Source organism: Chiloscyllium plagiosum, unplaced genomic scaffold (genome assembly GCF_037043375.1).
Source record: "Chiloscyllium plagiosum isolate Xiang-an unplaced genomic scaffold, Cpla_swu_hap1 HiC_scaffold_8, whole genome shotgun sequence".
In the NCBI taxonomy this organism is placed as follows: domain Eukaryota; kingdom Metazoa; phylum Chordata; class Chondrichthyes; order Orectolobiformes; family Hemiscylliidae; genus Chiloscyllium; species Chiloscyllium plagiosum.
In genome coordinates, this window is record NW_028270146.1 from 10,776,540 (window position 1) to 10,794,529 (window position 17,990).

Genomic DNA, 17,990 nt, shown 5'->3' on the forward strand with positions numbered 1-17,990 from the left:
TGAATAGCCCAGGTTGAATTATATAGCATTTTACTATATACAATATCATTTTACAAGGATAAAACAGTGATGTGTTTTGTCCTGAGCTTCAAATATGTTTTGCCTATATCCAGAGGAATCATTGGGTAGCTCTGTTTTTGTCAACAAATGCTGCTAAACCTGCTGAGTTCATCTAGCACTTTTTCATCAGTTTTCATGGTAATATTTTCTGATGCTAGTACTGATTACTCGAATTCTACCTGCATGATAGAATTTAAACTCAAGGTTTCTGAATTTCAAGTTCAGAATGCTACTGGTACCTATAGTAATTGTTCTTTTGTTTATCAGCATAGTTAGTCAATATCCTCCTGCGTAGGTTTTTCCAACAAGGGCCATTATGTAGCAATTGAAAATGGTGCGTTGGTTGAATTGCCATATGGTTGTCATCATCTCCCATCCCAGAAGATTTAGGAACTTAAAGGTCAAATATGCACCAACCACCAAATCAAACTCACTTAGAATCTTCACAGCCACTCAAAACAGAACTTTGACTAGCTTTTACTAGTAGAATTAAACAGAGGTCCTCTAGATGAAAGAACTACTGTATAAGGTGATTGTAACAAAGTATGACATTTGTTTCAGTTCCAGAGGAATTAATCTTTTAATACTTCCTCTTGGAGTATGTTTTTGATTCTAATACACCTTCAAAGATACATATGCTAATCAGTCTATGTCACAAGTTAGTTTTAGCTAATATTTCACTATCCTCTCAATTTGAAATAAATACCTGAGTTGCTCATGTTAAAAACCAGCCTGAATCATTGTCCTGGAGATCTACAGGGCAGAGTACAGGCTCTTTAGGCCATTACTGTCTACACCAATCCCACTTTCTGGCACTTAACCCATGGTTTTGTATTCCTTGACCTCAAAAACGTGCATCTAAATACTACTTAAATGTTGAAGGTTTCCCCACATCCCTTCTAAACCTCCTGCCCCTTAACCTTAAATCTATTCCCCTGGTCACTGATCCCTCCATCAAGGGAAAGGGTCCCTTTCCATCAACCTGGTCTGTGTAGTTCACAATGGTATACATCTCAATCATGTTCCACCTCCCTCTGCTCTGCTCCAAGAGAAACAACCTCGGTCTGTCCAATCTCTTTTCGTAACTAAAGCTCTCCAGTCACGTAACAATGTGGCAAATCTCCCAAACATCCTCTGCAGTGTTATCGCACCCTTCCTGTAATGTGGATTCTAGAACCGCGCAAAACTGTGACCTAACCTGTTTTATATAGTTCCAGCACCACCACCCTGCTTTTAAACTCTATATATCTCTGCTCATAAATGCAAGTATCCTATCTGCCAACCTAACCACTTTATCTACTTGTCCCACAACCTTAAGGAACAGTGGACATGCACCAAGGTTCCTCTAGTTCAGTGCTTACAGAATCCTACCGTTGTTCATATATTCTGTTGCCTTGTTTTGCCTCTGTAAGTGCATCAGTTACACTTATTAATGTAGCATTGTCCTCCATTAGGTGATCTCAGCTAAGCTGGTTGTTGGGTTGGTACAAATTAATCTGGTGTTTTAAGCTGTCGATATTTAAAATAGCATGATTCATGTTTCTGTTCACCACCCACTGACCTCTGACAGGTTTATATGCATAAATGTTGGGTGAAGACTGAATTGCTCTCACAATATGTATGTAGCTCAATAGCCTGCTGATACTATTGAGGTTTCCAATGAAGAATGTCTAAAGCACCCTCTCCTGCTCAACATCAATAATTGCAGGAGAGGGTGCAGAATTAACCTGGAGTTGATTATGACTGAAGATACTGTAATTGTAAAACATGTTTTGTAGCTATATTTTCTGGAAGGTTCATATATTTACATTGGTACCTTACTAAGATTCTGCGAAACAAGTGCTCAAAGTCTGTGGATTCTGCTGATTTGGAGGTAGAACCTGTCACCGATGATGATGATGTGCTTCCCCCGTATGTATTGAGGCCAGAAGAAGGGAGTCCGCGAGTAACTATCAACACTGCCATTGGACATGTGAACAGGTAGATCCTGATCATTGATACAACACATTGGCAGAATCACTAATCTTAAGCTTTTAAGCATCTGTTCAAGTTAGAACTTATTGTTGTTTTATACAGTGTCGCTGTCTAAAAGAAATAAGATAGCTAGAAATCTGGATGTAAGTTTGCTCACTGAGCTGGAAGGTTCGGTTTCAGACATTTTGTCACCATACTAGGTAATATCATCAATGAGCCTCCGGATGAAGCACTGGTGTCATTTCCTGTTCTTTTTCTTGGGGAGGGAGGGGGGGGGGAATCTACATCAATATGTTTGTTCCACAACAAGCAAAACGAATATCTTTTGCAAAATACCTTGCAGAAACTGTAACAACACTACATTGGACAAACAGGCAGAAAACTAGCCACAAAAAGGCACGACCCACTCTTACTAGTATCTTTACGTAAGATGAGGAAGGACACCACTTCAACTAGGAGAAACCAAACAGACACGCAGAAGAATACCTAGAAGCATGGCATTCCAACCTGAACTCTCATCAACAAACGCCTTGACTTGGATCCCATTTACAGCCCCCTGAGAAAAAGAACAGGAAATGAAATCACCACAGGAAATGGTGTCACCAATCCAAGGAAACCCAAAAACACAAATAGAAAGTGGACCGTACCACCAGTGCTTCATCTGGAGGCTCATTGATAATGTTACCTATTATGGTGCAGAAACGTCTGAAACTGAACCTTCCAGCTCAGTGAGCAAACTTACAGCCAAAGCCTCAATCTGAACTACAAATATTCTCAAAACTCGCAAATAGCTTGAAATAAAAATAAAATTGGTGGTGAGTAGTGCGGGGTTTGTGCTTGTTCCCTCGCTTCTGCATCCCTGCATCTTGACTCAGATGCTGATAGGAGTTGCCTGTATTATTCTTGGAGCAAAGAAGCATGAGAGCAAATTTAATGGAGGTGTTTAAAAACTAAGATGTGTTGCATTGCACAGAGAAACCTGTGCTGACAGGTTGGCCCTGAGCCAGCAAAACAAAAGATCATTTGCAAATAAAAATGTTTTTTTTTCAATGCATTATGAATTAAAATAGTGTTTAAAAGGGTGATGGAAGTCAGGTCAGCAATACCTTTCAAAAGGACTAATTAGATGGCTATGATGATTGAGCTAATACTCTTTAAAATAACTAATGTTGGTATGATGGGCTGAATAGTCTCCTTCCACGCTGCATCCTTTTGTTTACAAACTATATCTCTATTGCAGAGATTAAAGTAGAAAAATTCAATTTATTTTTCAGTACTAAAAATAATGTTCACACATGCAGTATTTAGTTATAAGGGGATGGCAGTGTACCACGGGCTAATTTTTCCAGTAGCGGCAGTGTCCTGTGTATTGTGAAATAATACCTTTTGAAACCAAACCTCAATAACTATGGTTGTCTTGTGTGAAATATACAAATCTCTGGGATAATAGCTTTGTAACACTCAACACACACTGTTTTAATAGGTATGCTTTATTTAAGAATAACAAAACTATTACTTTCTGGCAGTCCAAATTTGAACAACCTTTAGATTACTTCATTTGGTTTACTGGCTCATATTTGAAATTTGGGATACTGTAGTTTTGCCTGGGAAATCACTTGTGATAGATTATGCATAAAAACATTGAGATCATTGTGATGAAGTGGTAGGGAAGGACCAGAGGTGTGGGATAACATTTCTGGACTGGTTGATTGGAAAACTCCAAACAGTGGCCTGTTGTGGTGGTGCAGTAGTAGTGTCCATACTGAGCCAAGAAACTTGGATTCAAGTCTCACCTGTTCCAGAAGTAGGTCATAAAGCTGAGCAGGCCAATTAGAAAATATATACTATGTGAAAAGATCAGAATACTCCATTATCTTGGAAGATATGTGTACACTAATTGTTTCCAGCTACTTGTACTCCAACTTGAGCAACTGGGGTTAGTCATTCCACACTGGATAAGAGTTGAAGCTGAGATATCTTAGACAGTAGAAAGAGACGGGAAGTACAAGGCACTTCAGGCGAATGCTCTTTGCAAACAAAGTTGGAGGGCAGGGGGGAACAGATATTAAGGTCCCATGGTCTGACTTTTAGGAGCTAAGGAGGAAGTTAAAACTTGAGGCTTTGAAGTTAGTAATCTCCCTTGATGCCATGCACTAGAGAACCCCACCGCCTTCAGTACCCCCTCCAGATCATGCATCACGATAGCACTGTTCCTTTTTTGTCACTGGCCAAAATTCTCCATTCTTAAGAGCACCAAGAGTGTTCCTGTAGTTCATGTAAGTCGCTCATCGCTACCATTTGTAAGGCAGTTTGGGATGAGCAATGCATACAACCCTTGAAGCAAAGAACCCTTGAAGTCCCATAAGTAAATTTTTAAAAAAGGAAGACTACGTTACTGTGTTGCTTGTGTAGCAAGACACTGATCTCAAAAGGAAATGGGATGCATGCTTGAGGGGGGAGCAAACTCATCTAGCTTGTCAGGGTGCAGTAACTTTATAGCTATAAATATTTTGTGTAACATTCTATGCGAGACATTTACATGGGCATTAATGTCAATCTGTAATTTAGTACTACAGCAAATGTTTTACTTGTTGGCACCTATGGGACGAGGAGTGTATCGGTTGATCAAAAGGGCCACATGCTCAGTGTAAAAATGCACACTAATAGAAGCATAATGCAGAGGGTATACACATCACTATTATAGTTTGTTAAAGCATGAGTAATAACTTAAATAAAACTTAACTGCTGAGATCCTTCTCATCCTCCACTAACTCCTCTGAGATCACAATAATACAATAATCTTCTGGTATTTCAGATATATAGTCTTTGCCAGTTTATCAGTAGCACTGGTTTGTTAGATGCGAGTTAAAACAAAATTTGCTGTATTTTAATATCTGTTTTAAGGCACTCTAAGTTGATGCACAAGTGGCATTGTACAATATATCTTAATCCTCTCTGTGAAGGAGAACCTTCATTTAACTAATTTTAACAATTTTCTACTTTGCTCCATCTCCTATACTGGTGCCAGTTGAGTACATTGGAGGTCCATGTGGTAGAACTTGGAATACCAAATGAATTAAGAGATTTAGGTATAGTGTAGAAGATTGGATATGAGCTTATTGAATGGTGAAACAGGTTCAAAGAGTCAAATTCTAGCAATACATGGTTGTGTAGAAAGTTTCCATTATGAAAGTAAGATACTGCAGATGCTAGGAATCTGAAACGAACATACAAAATGCTGGAGAAACTCAGCAGGTCGGATAGCATTATTGGAGAGAGAAATTAATTAAAGTTTGAAGTCTGATAAGACATTGTAAGTTGTACTAAATTCCAAACATTAACTCAGCATCTGTGAAGAGAGCAATAATCAGACCTGCTGAGTTTCTCCAGCATTTTTGTTTTTTCAAGTTTCCATTATAAATGGAATTGTTGAATTTTGCTTTTTGAGACAAATTACATTCTCGCCTCATGTCCATTCAGGAACTTTGCCTAAGCATATTTTATATAGAACTCCTGTAATCAGCAACAGCAGCCAACCTTTTGCCATTTGCTCTGCCTTGGAGGCTGCTTCACTCAGTAACCTGAGATAATCTTGTTAAAAGGGTTGTAGTACTGAACTTAATTTTTGTTATTTCCTTTTGATTATTTCCAGTTTGTGTAGGATGATGATGATCCCGAGGATTAAATAGAATAAAAGTGTCTTGTATAAGATTCCTAATATACATACAACTTGTGTTTTTCTGAAAGATACTGTGCCAGGTTACCAAGCGACCCATTCACACACTTGGCCCCAAAATGTAAAACGCAGGAACTCTCGGATTGTACTTTTCAGTCAACTCTCTACCTTCCAATTAACTCACCTCTTCGTGTCCCAGTAACTGTGAGTAAGCATTTCATTTTTGATATTAATATTTTTATCTCTCTCCTACATATGTTCATGTTTTCAAGAATTCATTTTCTATCCATTTCTAAATGTGACTTGGATCAGATTGACAATCCAGGTATTTCTCAAAACTGGCTTATGCTGGTTTTATAAAGAAGTAGCAGTCCTCCACCATCTCCTTTCTGAAAGGTGTAGGGCTTCATTCTCGTGGTGTTGTAGAGAATAGGATATAATTTTGGGACTTGTTCATCACCTTCAGACATCCCAAACACAACCTCATGACTCAACAGAGAATGCAGGAAATTCGTTAAGAAAAGACAAATTCCCATGTGTCTTTCCTCTTGAGATGTTGATCTGGTGTTTAGTTTCAGCATTTTGTTTTCATTACAATGAGAGCAGCTTGCGTTTATTCTGCCTTTCACATCTGTGATGTAGGAAATGTTGCAAAATACCAGAGTCGTAAGATAAAAGTTTAGACAATAGTGATATGTATTGAGGGATAAAGATTGTCTAGAACATCTGGCAGAATAACTCTGCTTTTCAAATGTGTTATGCCCAATTAAGAAGGTATGCAGACCATTAGATTAGTATTTCACCCAAAGAATGATACCTGTGAAAGTGCAGCACTGCTCGAGTCTCTGGAATGGAACATGAACCCACGAACATCTGATTCAGAGATGAGGAATACCACTGCTACTTAAATATTTGTATTCTTTTGACTCTTGCAACCCACAGCATATTGATGAAATTGCACCCGTTAATTCAGATTGCCCAAGATAATGTATTACTTTAGGTCTTAGCTACAAATCTGTTGAGGGTTTTTTTTGTTTTATACCTAGGGTCCTCCAATGCCTTGTACAAGATTGGCTGAGAAAGCAGCAGCCCTTCTTTGTTGTGAAAGACTGCACAAAATAGGTAAGGGATGAACAAATGCATGTTCTTTAGTCTTCCATCCCCTAAAGATTGTGGTATGAATAATAGTTTTCTTCTGTTTTGGTGCAGGTGAACTTGATGATCACTTAATGCCAGTTGGGAAAGAAACTGTGAAATATGAAGAAGAGCTTGATTTGCATGATGAGGAAGAAACCAGTATTCCTGGAAGGCCAGGTTCCACGAAACGGAGACAGTGCTACCCTAAAGCAGTAAGTACAGACAATCTGTCTACACTTGGAGTGCACATTTAAAAGCACATGCATTTGAGCAGGCAATGTTGTCCTAAGGCTGTACTGCTCTTCAGCTTGTCATTGGAAGGCAGCCACAACATGGCGGGTGATTAATTTTCTAAAGAAATGGTAGAAATGTTTAGCAACAGATGCCTTGACTTCTTCTGCCAGATGGAATGCAAAATGCCACCTGAAGCCTGTGACGTGTGAGAAGACCGCCACCTGCAAGTTATCTTTCAAGCTCTGTACCACCTTCACTTGGAAGTTATCATCATCCCTCCAGCACTACTGGATTAAAAACTTGGAATTTCATCCCTAACAGCCTTGTTGGTGTACCTACATTAAATGGGCTGTAGCAGTTCAAGAAGCAAGCTCACCACCAACAGCAACTTGGGATAAGCAATAAATGCTGGCCCAGTCAGGGAAGCCCACGTCCCCTGAATTTTGAGAGAAGAATGACCTACATTGCAGCCTAACTGGCATTGCCTTTATGCCACGCAACCTCTTGGAGGTCCTGTGCACACCAATCGGCATACCGACTCATTGGCACGTGGACCTGATGTCTGCACAGCAGAAAACACAAATTAGGAAGGAGTGTACCTCCACCGTTGCCGTTTTGGAACCACGTACCTGCGGGTACTCTAGGAATCCAGATTCAGTGCTCATTATAAACTTTGTCTTTTTGCTTTATAAAGATTTTCATTCTCCTGGCTTAGTGCTCCCACAGGAATAATGAGGAGCAGACTATTTTGGATATTGAACCTGGCCACCACTTATGTCCACTGTTTCTCTGATTACTACTACCCTCCAATGTATATTTTAGTTATGAAAGTCAGACTGTACGCATTATGATTTAACAAAATCAGTGTCTCTACCTGACATAGATCGCAGGTCTTTGCATCTTGTGATGAATAAAGTTTCTTTAAGAATCCATGCTGAAGGCTTAGTGGTCACACAAGGCACAACCTTAGGAATAAATTACAACTTTCTAAACATGGCTGCACAGTACCAGCTATGTAGGCAGGGTAGATGTTTAAATCAAATGTTAAATTTCCACATTTCATATTGGAGACTTAAAATGAACATCGGTGTTCTGGAACTTCCTGATAGCATTGAGGATACATTTACCTCTACCATCCCCTGTTAAGTGTCGACAAACTGTTATCTTTGTAGCAGAAATTAGAACAGTTATTACTATAAATTATGAATCTGTGTTATGTGACTTTAAATAGCTTGGTCTGTTCCTCCTCCCACCTCTTATACAACTATCTGTTTGCATAGATTCCTGAATGTCTGAGGAACAGTTACCCAAAAGCAAATCAACCTTGTTACTTGTATGTGATTGGCATGGTGTTAACCACTCCGCTTCCTGATGAGCTCAACTTCAGAAGAAGAAAATTGTATCCTCCAGAAGATACAACCCGATGTTTTGGAATTCTGACTGCCAAACCAATACCTCGGGTACCTGAATCATTTACTATTATCTAGCAGTTTGGTTGTGTTATAGGCAGATGGTAAATCATTTTGGTTTTCTTTGTCGATAATAATCCATTTTTCTCAGGTTAACTAACTACTCTGACATATGTTGGTCATGAAAATACGCAGATGTCATTTAGAGGCACAAAGGTTCTGATATTAAGATCGGGTTTTTGTGGGTTACTCCTTCCTTTAACACTCCATAATTATGTTGGTGTGATTAGAAATTCTGCAACATGGCAGCCTGATTTATTCTAGGTTAAAAATCACACAACAGGTTATAGTCCAACAGGTTTAATTGGAAGCACACTAGCTTTCGGAGCGATGCTTCTTCATCAGGTGATTGTGTGATTTTTAACTTTGTACACCCCAGTCCAACACCGGCACCTCCGAATCATGATTTATTCTATTTAGCTTTATCGAATGCTGGATAATCGAGGTTTCCCTGTAATGATGTGATCATCCAAATTTGATAGATTGAGAAGGACAAGGAGGGATAATTATCTTTCGCATTGTCATATAGGACATTGTGATTTTGGTAAAAGATATTTCAATGCTGAGGCAGCAGTGGAAACTCAATTGGAAGGATTCTGACACGGAGTGACAGGCTCAGATTTGGGAAGTGATAGGAAATTCAAGGACCTTGGGAGGAAAGAGAGATTGAAGGTGGGGCAATAATTTGCAAGGACAGAGAGGTTAGGTATTTGACCAAGTACACTCTAAGGAAGGAGACAGAAGTCAAATTGAAACAGAACCCCAAAATGGAGGATTTTGGGAATTGGGAGTAAACACCCAAATTGTCTGCTACAGCAAATGCATTATGTTTCAATCAGATCATAATGAAGCATTTCACAACAATTACTCCCAAATCAAACATATTATAAACTATCTACACTGGAACAGAATAAGCTAATTTGACTTTTTTAAAAGAACTTTATTGTATTTAATAAAAAGCACTAAATTTGTCTCGGAAACTTCTTTTGCAATTAATTCTTTCTTCCAACAAGAAATGTGAGCAAATGTTTGCAGAACTGCCCTGCCTGTAAACCAATGAAAAATCAAAATGTCAAAGTTTTCATCCTTACTTTCAAATTCCTGCAGAACTTTATCTCTGTAGCATGTAAACTTTGATCTCTATGCTCTTTCATTTTGTAGGCATCCTTTATTTTGTTTGTTTTAACATTCATGTCTTCATCTCTGAAGTTCCTTAACATCCCTTCTCCTTTAAGGCATACCTTAAATGTCGACTGTCCCTAATTTGGCTAAGTGTCAAAGGTATTTCATCACACTGTTGTGAAGTGCCTCTTAATGTTTGATTAGGTAAAGATATTTGAAAGTTGCAATTGAGGTATCTACACTACGTTCCTCCCAGATTTGAAATACAATTTGGCACCCATGATTTGTGCAGCTCACTTCCAAATTTGGCAGTACTTCTCCATTGGCAAGTACCTTTTCAAACGCAGAGAATGGCAAGGACATGGAATGCCCTACCTGCTGATGTAGTCAACTCAGCCACATTAGGGAGATTTAAACAATCCGTGGATAAGCACATGGATGATTTTGGAATAGTGTAGGGAGACGAGCTGAGACTAGTGCACAGGTCAGTGCAACGTCAAGGGCCAAAGGCTGTGCTGTATTGTTCTATGTTCTAAACAGGTTTATGAAGGAAAAATAACCCTGCAGTTTGAATATCTGTGTAAGCATCATGAGATATGCATAAGTAATTCACACTAATCATGCAGGATATTATGATTTTAACCCAACAAAACTGATTTTCCCCTCGGCAGATTCCTCATTTTCCAGTATATACTCGCTCTGGTGAGGTTACCATATCTATTGAACTACGTAAATCAGACTTCACATTGAGTACAAAGCAGCTGGAGCTGATCACTAGGCTACATCAGTATATCTTCTCTCACATTCTTCGTCTGGAGAAACCTGCACTAGAATTCAAGCCTACAGAAGCTGATGCAGCCTACTGTGTTCTACCTCTTGATAAAGGTAAACTGTTAGTAATATTCGTGGCTTATAGAAACGTGAGTTTCTGGCATGTAGTGTTGCACAATTAGACTATGTGTGCTTCTGTCTTTCCATAGCTAGTTTTCGTAGTACGCATTGCCGGCAGATCAGCAGAGGCTGTGGCTAGAGAGGTACCATTCCACATCAAGCATGGATGAATGGGAAAGTCTCTACAGGCTGTGGTAGACATTTGACCTAACAGGCTATATTATGGATAAGTTTTCTGTGATTGAGTGAAAAGTGAAGCTGGAGTTTCTCAGACAGGGGCATTAGCAACTGCCACAAGACTCCTTCACTGGCTTAATAGAGCTTAATGTTGGACCTGTGCATATAAAACTCTTGTTGCATGGGAATATTTTTAAATAGGGTTTCAGTCGAATGTAATTCAGGGCTGGGAAGTTCTCATTCAACGTCTGAAACGCTGGTCTGGGAATCATAAGGCACTGAATTAAATACCACACAAAGAAGTTGTTGCACAACAAGAGTTGATAGATTGTAAGACAGTCATAAAGCTGGCCATAGCTGGAGCGCCATTGACCACCTTTCTGACAGGTGTAGATTGTCAAAAACGCCAAAACTGGTGTGCCAGGGTCAATTTGCTCAGATGCAGGCTATACAAATGTGTGGTCTGAAAGTATAACCCTAACTACTCACTAAGTTGTAAGCACCAAAAAAGTGTTAGACATGTTTTAGCACTAGGTTCTCTCTACTAGATTCCACTTTGTATTCATGAATATGTTAGTTGAACAGTCTTAATTATTGCTAAATAAACAAATTTATAAAATATTTCCTTTCATAGTTGATGGTTCCAGCCACTTGGATATCGACTTCACCTTTATGGAAGATATAGAAAGGTCAGAAGCACGCACGGGCATTCCCAACACACAATATACTAAAGAGAAACCCTTCATGTTTAATCTGGAAGATTACCAGGATGCAGTTATCATTCCAAGGTAGGAAAACAGTTCCTTTGCTTTAATCCATCATTATTTACTCCGTGTACTTGTGCTTTCCTTTATTTTTAACATTAACATTTTAACATAGTTGTTGGCAGGCAGATGGCTTTTGTCACCCACAGTTGCACAAACCGATCAGCTATTTGTTGGTGGCAGAATCTGGCGCCGACTTGTCTGCATTCAGCTTCCCCCACTAGTTGAACAAAGCAACAGTGTAAATGTCACTTGCAATGAGTTTCTGGTCACTTGTAAAAGTACGGCAATCCCTTCCACAATCACATTTTTCTCATTTCAGTCCACAATCAAAAATACAGAAACATGAAATGATTCACTTCCATGTTCCAACCTGTCACTGCAAATTAATTCCCATGTATCATTTGGTTGAAGGGAAAAAAATCTTGTTGTGCATCTGCTAATTTGGCAGTAGATAAACAAGATTTTCTTTTCATTCATTCACGGGACGAAGGCATCGATTGCTATACCAGCATTTATTGCCCATCCCTAATTGCCCAGAGGGCAGGTAAGAGTCAACCACATTGCTGTGGGTCTGGAGTCACATGTAGGCTAGACCAGGTAAGGATCGTAGTTTCCTTCCGTATCCAGGTGGTTCTTCAGGCAATCGACACAGGTTTTGTGGCCATCGTAAGACTCCTAATCCCAGATTTTTATTGAGTTCAAATTCCACTATCTGTCATGGCAGTTTCATACCCAGGTACCCAGAACATTATCTGGGTTTCTGGATTAACAGTAGCGATAATACCGGTAGGCACTGATGAAGGGCATTTGCCCGAAACATCGATTTTGCTGCTCGTCGGATGCTGCCTGAATTGCAGTGCTCCTCCAGCACCATTGATCCAGAATCTGGTTTCCAGCATCTGCAGTCATTGTTTTTACTCCATAGATTACCTGCTGCCTGGTTGTTTTGATTTATGAAGGTAGCTTAACGACACACAGACTTTACAATCTTGCTTTTGTTAGTAAGTACATGAGAAGTTAATATTCTGAATGACTTCAGCGCGTCTTCCAAAAGCAGTACCATATTAATTTTGGCACAGACCTGTGGTGTCAAATTGTATTCCCAATGCCTAGGATGCTAGGTGATGGGGTTTTAATAACTAGGAGTTCCCTTACTAGTCAGTCAGTGTTCAATAACTTTACAATTTGAATGACTGGCTAGCTTATTAAAAGTCAGCAACATGGATATCATCTTCTCATTAAGCAACATTGGCTCATTTTGTTGACCTCACTACCTACTACCTTCTTTATTCTGTGAAACTGAGTGTAATATGTTGAATTTGTTCCTGAATTTTTAAAATCTATTTGCATTTTTATTACTTCACCGTTGGTAATACTGCCTTCAGTTTCACGTATCCCTCGCCCCCACGCTTGTGTGCTTTGTGTGTTGATATCATGGCTTTAAGATGTGTATTTTGTCCTTTTGTTTTTAGGAAGAGAGGTTTTAAGCCATAGGTGCCAAGCTATCTCGTCCAAGTCAATAGACAGCTTGAGATTTTGTTTTTTTTGTTAAAAGGTGGGACAATAGAAGCAGGATGAATGTGTAGAGTCAGGCTCCCACAGAGCTAGCATTTTAGTTTAGCTTTCAGTAGTTGAGGGGTTTTGAAACTGGTTATGAAAGCTGCTACATCTTCACTCTTCACTACAGCTACAAGCTTGAGTTCTCTCTGCTGCCAGAATCACATGTGAGACAATCTGTTTTACTGAATTTGTCTTTGCTAAAGGTGTGTTAATGGGATGTTACTACATAAGAGCATTTACTGTTTAGTCATTAAATAATCTGTTCTATTAAGTTTTCTAATAGAAAGTTATACCAATTCTTCTGTTTTTTATATCTAAACTAGGATAAGGGTAATGTGTGTTTTGCTTAACCTGGAGTGGTGTAACCAGTCAAATTACATCTGGAACATAGCACTGTATGCTTGCTTTTAAATAAGATAAAAGTTAGGGTGTAGGCTATCTCCTTGATATATTTGAAAAGAATTTGGTCTCGTCCATAATAAATCTCTCTGATCCTTTAAGGTGACCATTATAACCTACCTTTTTGACCAGGCCTTAGGTCAGCTGTCATAATATCCCTTGTGTCTTGATCTCGTACTTGTTTTTATAACACTCCTGTGAAGCTCTTTGGGATATCTTCCTGTCTCAAATATGTGTTGGGATGTGAGCTTAATACTAAATCTCAAAGAAAATTCTATTGGCATACAGGCAGAAACAACAATCACCTAATTTAGAATGTGAAGTCTTTATTAAACAATAACGATTAATACTTAGCATTCCTTCAGTGGAGTGTGGCAGAATGCGCAATCTCATTCTCTCTTCCGCTGTCTCTTGCGCTTGCTCGCACTCTTTCTTTGACATTCCTAATAGGTGGCTCCCAGCAAGTGTTCTCTACCAAAATCTTAGTAATGTACCTTTTCTTGAGGGTATTTTCCTAACATTTTCTGTGCCAACAGAACTAATAGCTCCTAATTAATATTTATCTTTTAATCAATATAGTTTTCCTGATCTCTTTCCCTTTTTTATTCATTTGTGGATTCTGGCATCGCTGGCTGGTCAGCATTGATAGCCCTTTCCTGTTTGCCCTTGGGAAGGTGGTTGTGAGCTGCCTTCTTGAATTGCAGTGCACTTGCTGTGGGTTGACCCACAGTGCCAGTAAGGAGGAAATTCCAGGATTTTGATCCATTGACTGTGAAGGAACAGTTTAAATTCCCAAGTCAGGGTGGTGAGTGGCTTGGCGGGAAACTTGCAGGGGGTGGTGTTCCCAAGTAAGTTCTGCCTTTGTCCTTCTAGATGGAAGTGGTCGTGGGTTTGGAGGGTGCTTAGATTAGATTTACTTAGTGTGGAAACAGGCCCTTCAGCTCAACAAGTCCACACTGACCCTCTGAAGAGCAGCCCACCCTACATTCCCCTACATTTACCCCTTCATCTAACACTACGGGCAATTTAGCATGGCCAATTCACCTAACCTGCACATCTTTGGACTGTGGGAGGAAGACTCCACACAGGCAGTTGCCCGAGGTGGGAATTGAACCCGGGTCTCTGGGGCTGTGAGGCAGCAGTGATAGCCACTGTGCCGCCCCACTTTTTCTATTAAAACGATAACAGCAAGGTGCTGTCTAAGGATCTTTGAAATTCTGCACTGCATCTTTTAGATATACTGAGCACCAGTGGTAGAAGGATTGAATGTTTGTACATGTGGTGCCAGTCATCTGGATGGTGTCAAGTTTCTAGAGTTTTGTTGGAGCTGCACCCATCCAGGCAAATGGGGAGTGTTCCATCACACTCCTGGCTTGTGCCTTGTCGTTAATGGATAGAATTTGGTGTGTGAGGAAGTAAGTCACTTGCCGTAGTATCTGTAGTCTCTGAACTGTCTTGTAGCCACTGTGTTTTATGTGGTAAGTCCAGTTGAGTTTCTGGAAGAAAGTGAGGACTGCAGATGCTGGAGATCAGAGCTGAAAATGTGTTGCTGGAAAAGCGCAGCCGGTCAGGCAGCATCCAAGGAGCAGGAGAATCGACGTTTTGGGCATAAGCCCTTCCTCAGTTGAGTTTCTGGTCAATGGTAACCCAAGAATGCTGACAATGGGGGATTCAGTGATGGTAATATCGTTGAATGTCAAGGGGCGGTGGTTAGAGTGTCTCTTATTAGTGATGGTCGTTGTCTGGCATCTGTGTGGTGCAAATGTTACTTGCCACTTGTTGGCTCAAGCCTGAATATTGTCCAGATCTTTGTTTATTTGAGTACGGACTGCTTCAGCATCTGAGGAGTTGCGAATGGTGCTGAATACTGTACAATCATCGGCGAACGTCCCCATTTCCGACCTTATGACAGAGAGAAAGTCATTGATGAAGCAGCTGAAGGTTGTTGTGCCTAGGACACTACCCTGAGGGGCACCTGCAGAGATGTCCTGGAGCTAAGATGACCCAACCACAACCATCGTCCTTTATGGCAGGTATGACTAACCAGTGGAGTGTTTGCCCTGATACCCACTGGTTCCAGTTTTGCCAGGGCTCCTTAATGATGTATTTGGTCAAATGCGGCCTTGATGACAAGAGTTGTCACTCTCGCCTCACCTCTGGAATTCAGCTCTTTTGTCCATGTTTAAACCAAGGCTGGAATGAGGTCAGGAGTTGAGTGGCCCTGCTGGAACCCAAACTGGGTGTCACTGAGCAGGTGCTGCTTGATAGCACTGTTGATGACTCCTCCCATCACTTTTTACTGATGATTAAGTAGATTGGGTGGAATTTGGGCGGGTTGGATTTGTCCTGCTTCTTGTGTACAGGACATATCTAGGCAATTTTCCACATTGTCGGGTAGATGCCAGTGTTGTAACTGGAAGAACTTGGCTAGGGGAACGGCAAGTTCTGGAGCGCACGTCTTCAGTACTATTGCCAAGATGTGATCAGGGCCCGTTGTCTTCGCAGTATCCAGTGCTTCCAGCTGTTTCTTGATATCATGTGGAGTGAATCGAATTGGCTGGAGACTGGTATCTGTGACGCTGGGGATCACTGGAGGAGCTTGAGATGGATCATCCACTCAACACTCCTGGCTGAAGACTCTTGCGGATGCATCAACCTTACCTTTCCCACAACAATCTGTTGCTTGGACAACTTCCCTTGAGCCATAGTCATACAATATTGAAAAGACTTGGCCATGCTGACCAGACATCTCAATCTGACCTATTTTGCAGCATTTGGCCAATATCCCTCTAAATCTTTCCTATTCGTTTTCCCATCCAGATGCCTTTTTAAATATTATACATGTACCTGCCTCTACCACTTTCTGTGACAGTTTGTTCCATGCACGCACTACCCTCTGCAGGTAAAGGTACCCCAGAGGTCCTTTTTAAATCTTTCCTCTTTCACCTTAAACTTATGTTCTCTAGTTTTGGACTGCTCCACTTAGAAAAAGACCATGGCTATTGACCCTGTCCATGCCCCTCATAATTTTGTAAACCTATATAAGATCACCCCTTAGCTCCAAGGAAAGTAGCCCCAGCCTATTCAATCTCTCCCTACAACTCTCAAACCCTGCAGTCCCAGCAACATCCTTAAGTCTTTTCTGCACCCTCTCAATTTTAACAACACCCTCCCTATAGAAGGGTGACCAGAATTGAACACAGTATTCTAAAAGAGGCTTCACCAATGTCCTGTGCAGCTGCAACATGACATCCCAACTCTCATGCACTGACCAATAAAGGCAAGCATGTCAAATTCCTTATTCATCCCCCTGTCCACCTATGACTCCATTTTCAAGGAACAATGCACCTGCACGCCTGGGTCTCTTTGTTCAGCAATATTCCCCAGAAGTCTATCATTAACCAGATAAGTCCTGCTATGGCTTGCCTTACCAAATAGTAACACCTTGCATTTATCTAAATTAAATTCCGTCTGCCATTCCTTGGCCCATCTGATCAAGGACACGTACCCTGAGGAAAAACTACTTCACTGTCCACCACACCATCCTATTTTGGTGCCATCTGCAAACGTTCTAACCATATCTCTTATATTAGCATCCAAATCATCTATCTGAACGATGAAAACCAGTGGATTCCTGTGGCACACTGCAGGCCAGTGAAAAGCAACCCCCTACCACTACCCTCTGTTTCCTATCTTCAAGCTAATTTTGTATCCAATTGATTAGCTCCACCAGGATTGAACCTTAGTAACCAGTTTACCATCCGGAACCTTGACAAATGCTTTGCTAAAGGTCTCACAGACAGCGTCTACTACTCTGCCTTCGTCAGTCATCTTTGCCATCTCTTCAAAAGGCTCAGTCAAGTTAGTGAGAGCCTATTTCCCATGCACAAAGCCATGTTGACATGCCTTTCCAAATGCATGTAAATCCTGTCTCTCAGAATCCCCTCTGACAATTTACCTGCCACTGACATAAGGCTCACCAGTCTCTCGTTCCATGGCTTTTCCTTACAACCTTGCTTAAAAAATGGCATCACGTTAGCCACCCTCCAGTCTTCTGGCACTTACCTGTGGCTGTCGTTGATACAGATACTTCTGCCAGGGGCCTAGCAACCTCTTCCCTTTGGGAAATACCTGGTCAGAGCCAATAAGCTATGCATCTTTTCCAGTTGCTTCAATTGTAATTATCTAAAGTGTAATTTGTATTTAAACAGGGTGCCCTAGAGCAGAGGGTGCGTGACCCTTTTCTGATCTTTATTTCTTAATGCTGCATTACAGTATGCCACCAAGAGACAGTCATACAGCACGGAAGCAGACCCTCCTAGACCAACCAGTCCATGCCGAACATAATCCCAAACTAAATTAGCCCCATTTGCCTGCTTGTGGCCCATATTCCTTCAAACCTTTCCTATTTGTGTACTTATCCAAGTGTCTTTTAAACCTTGTACCCATATCCATCGCTTTCTCAGGAATTCATTTCATATACGTGCCACCTTCTGTGTAAAACTGTTTGCCGCTCATGTCTTT

General features: G+C 40.6%; 1 protein-coding gene across 2 annotated transcripts in view; it reads left to right on the forward strand.

The window, feature by feature from the left end:
- dicer1 (dicer 1, ribonuclease type III) overlaps window positions 1–17,990 on the forward strand; it is a 186,111-nt gene that overhangs the window by 111,990 nt on the left and 56,131 nt on the right. For both annotated transcript variants that reach the window (XM_043696915.2, XM_087989583.1), the window contains 7 exons: window positions 1,886–2,040; window positions 5,782–5,914; window positions 6,757–6,832; window positions 6,920–7,059; window positions 8,362–8,541; window positions 10,344–10,557; window positions 11,375–11,528. In XM_043696915.2, the coding sequence (XP_043552850.2) occupies window positions 1,886–2,040; window positions 5,782–5,914; window positions 6,757–6,832; window positions 6,920–7,059; window positions 8,362–8,541; window positions 10,344–10,557; window positions 11,375–11,528 (1,052 nt within the window). The remainder of the gene's footprint in view (window positions 1–1,885; window positions 2,041–5,781; window positions 5,915–6,756; window positions 6,833–6,919; window positions 7,060–8,361; window positions 8,542–10,343; window positions 10,558–11,374; window positions 11,529–17,990) is intronic.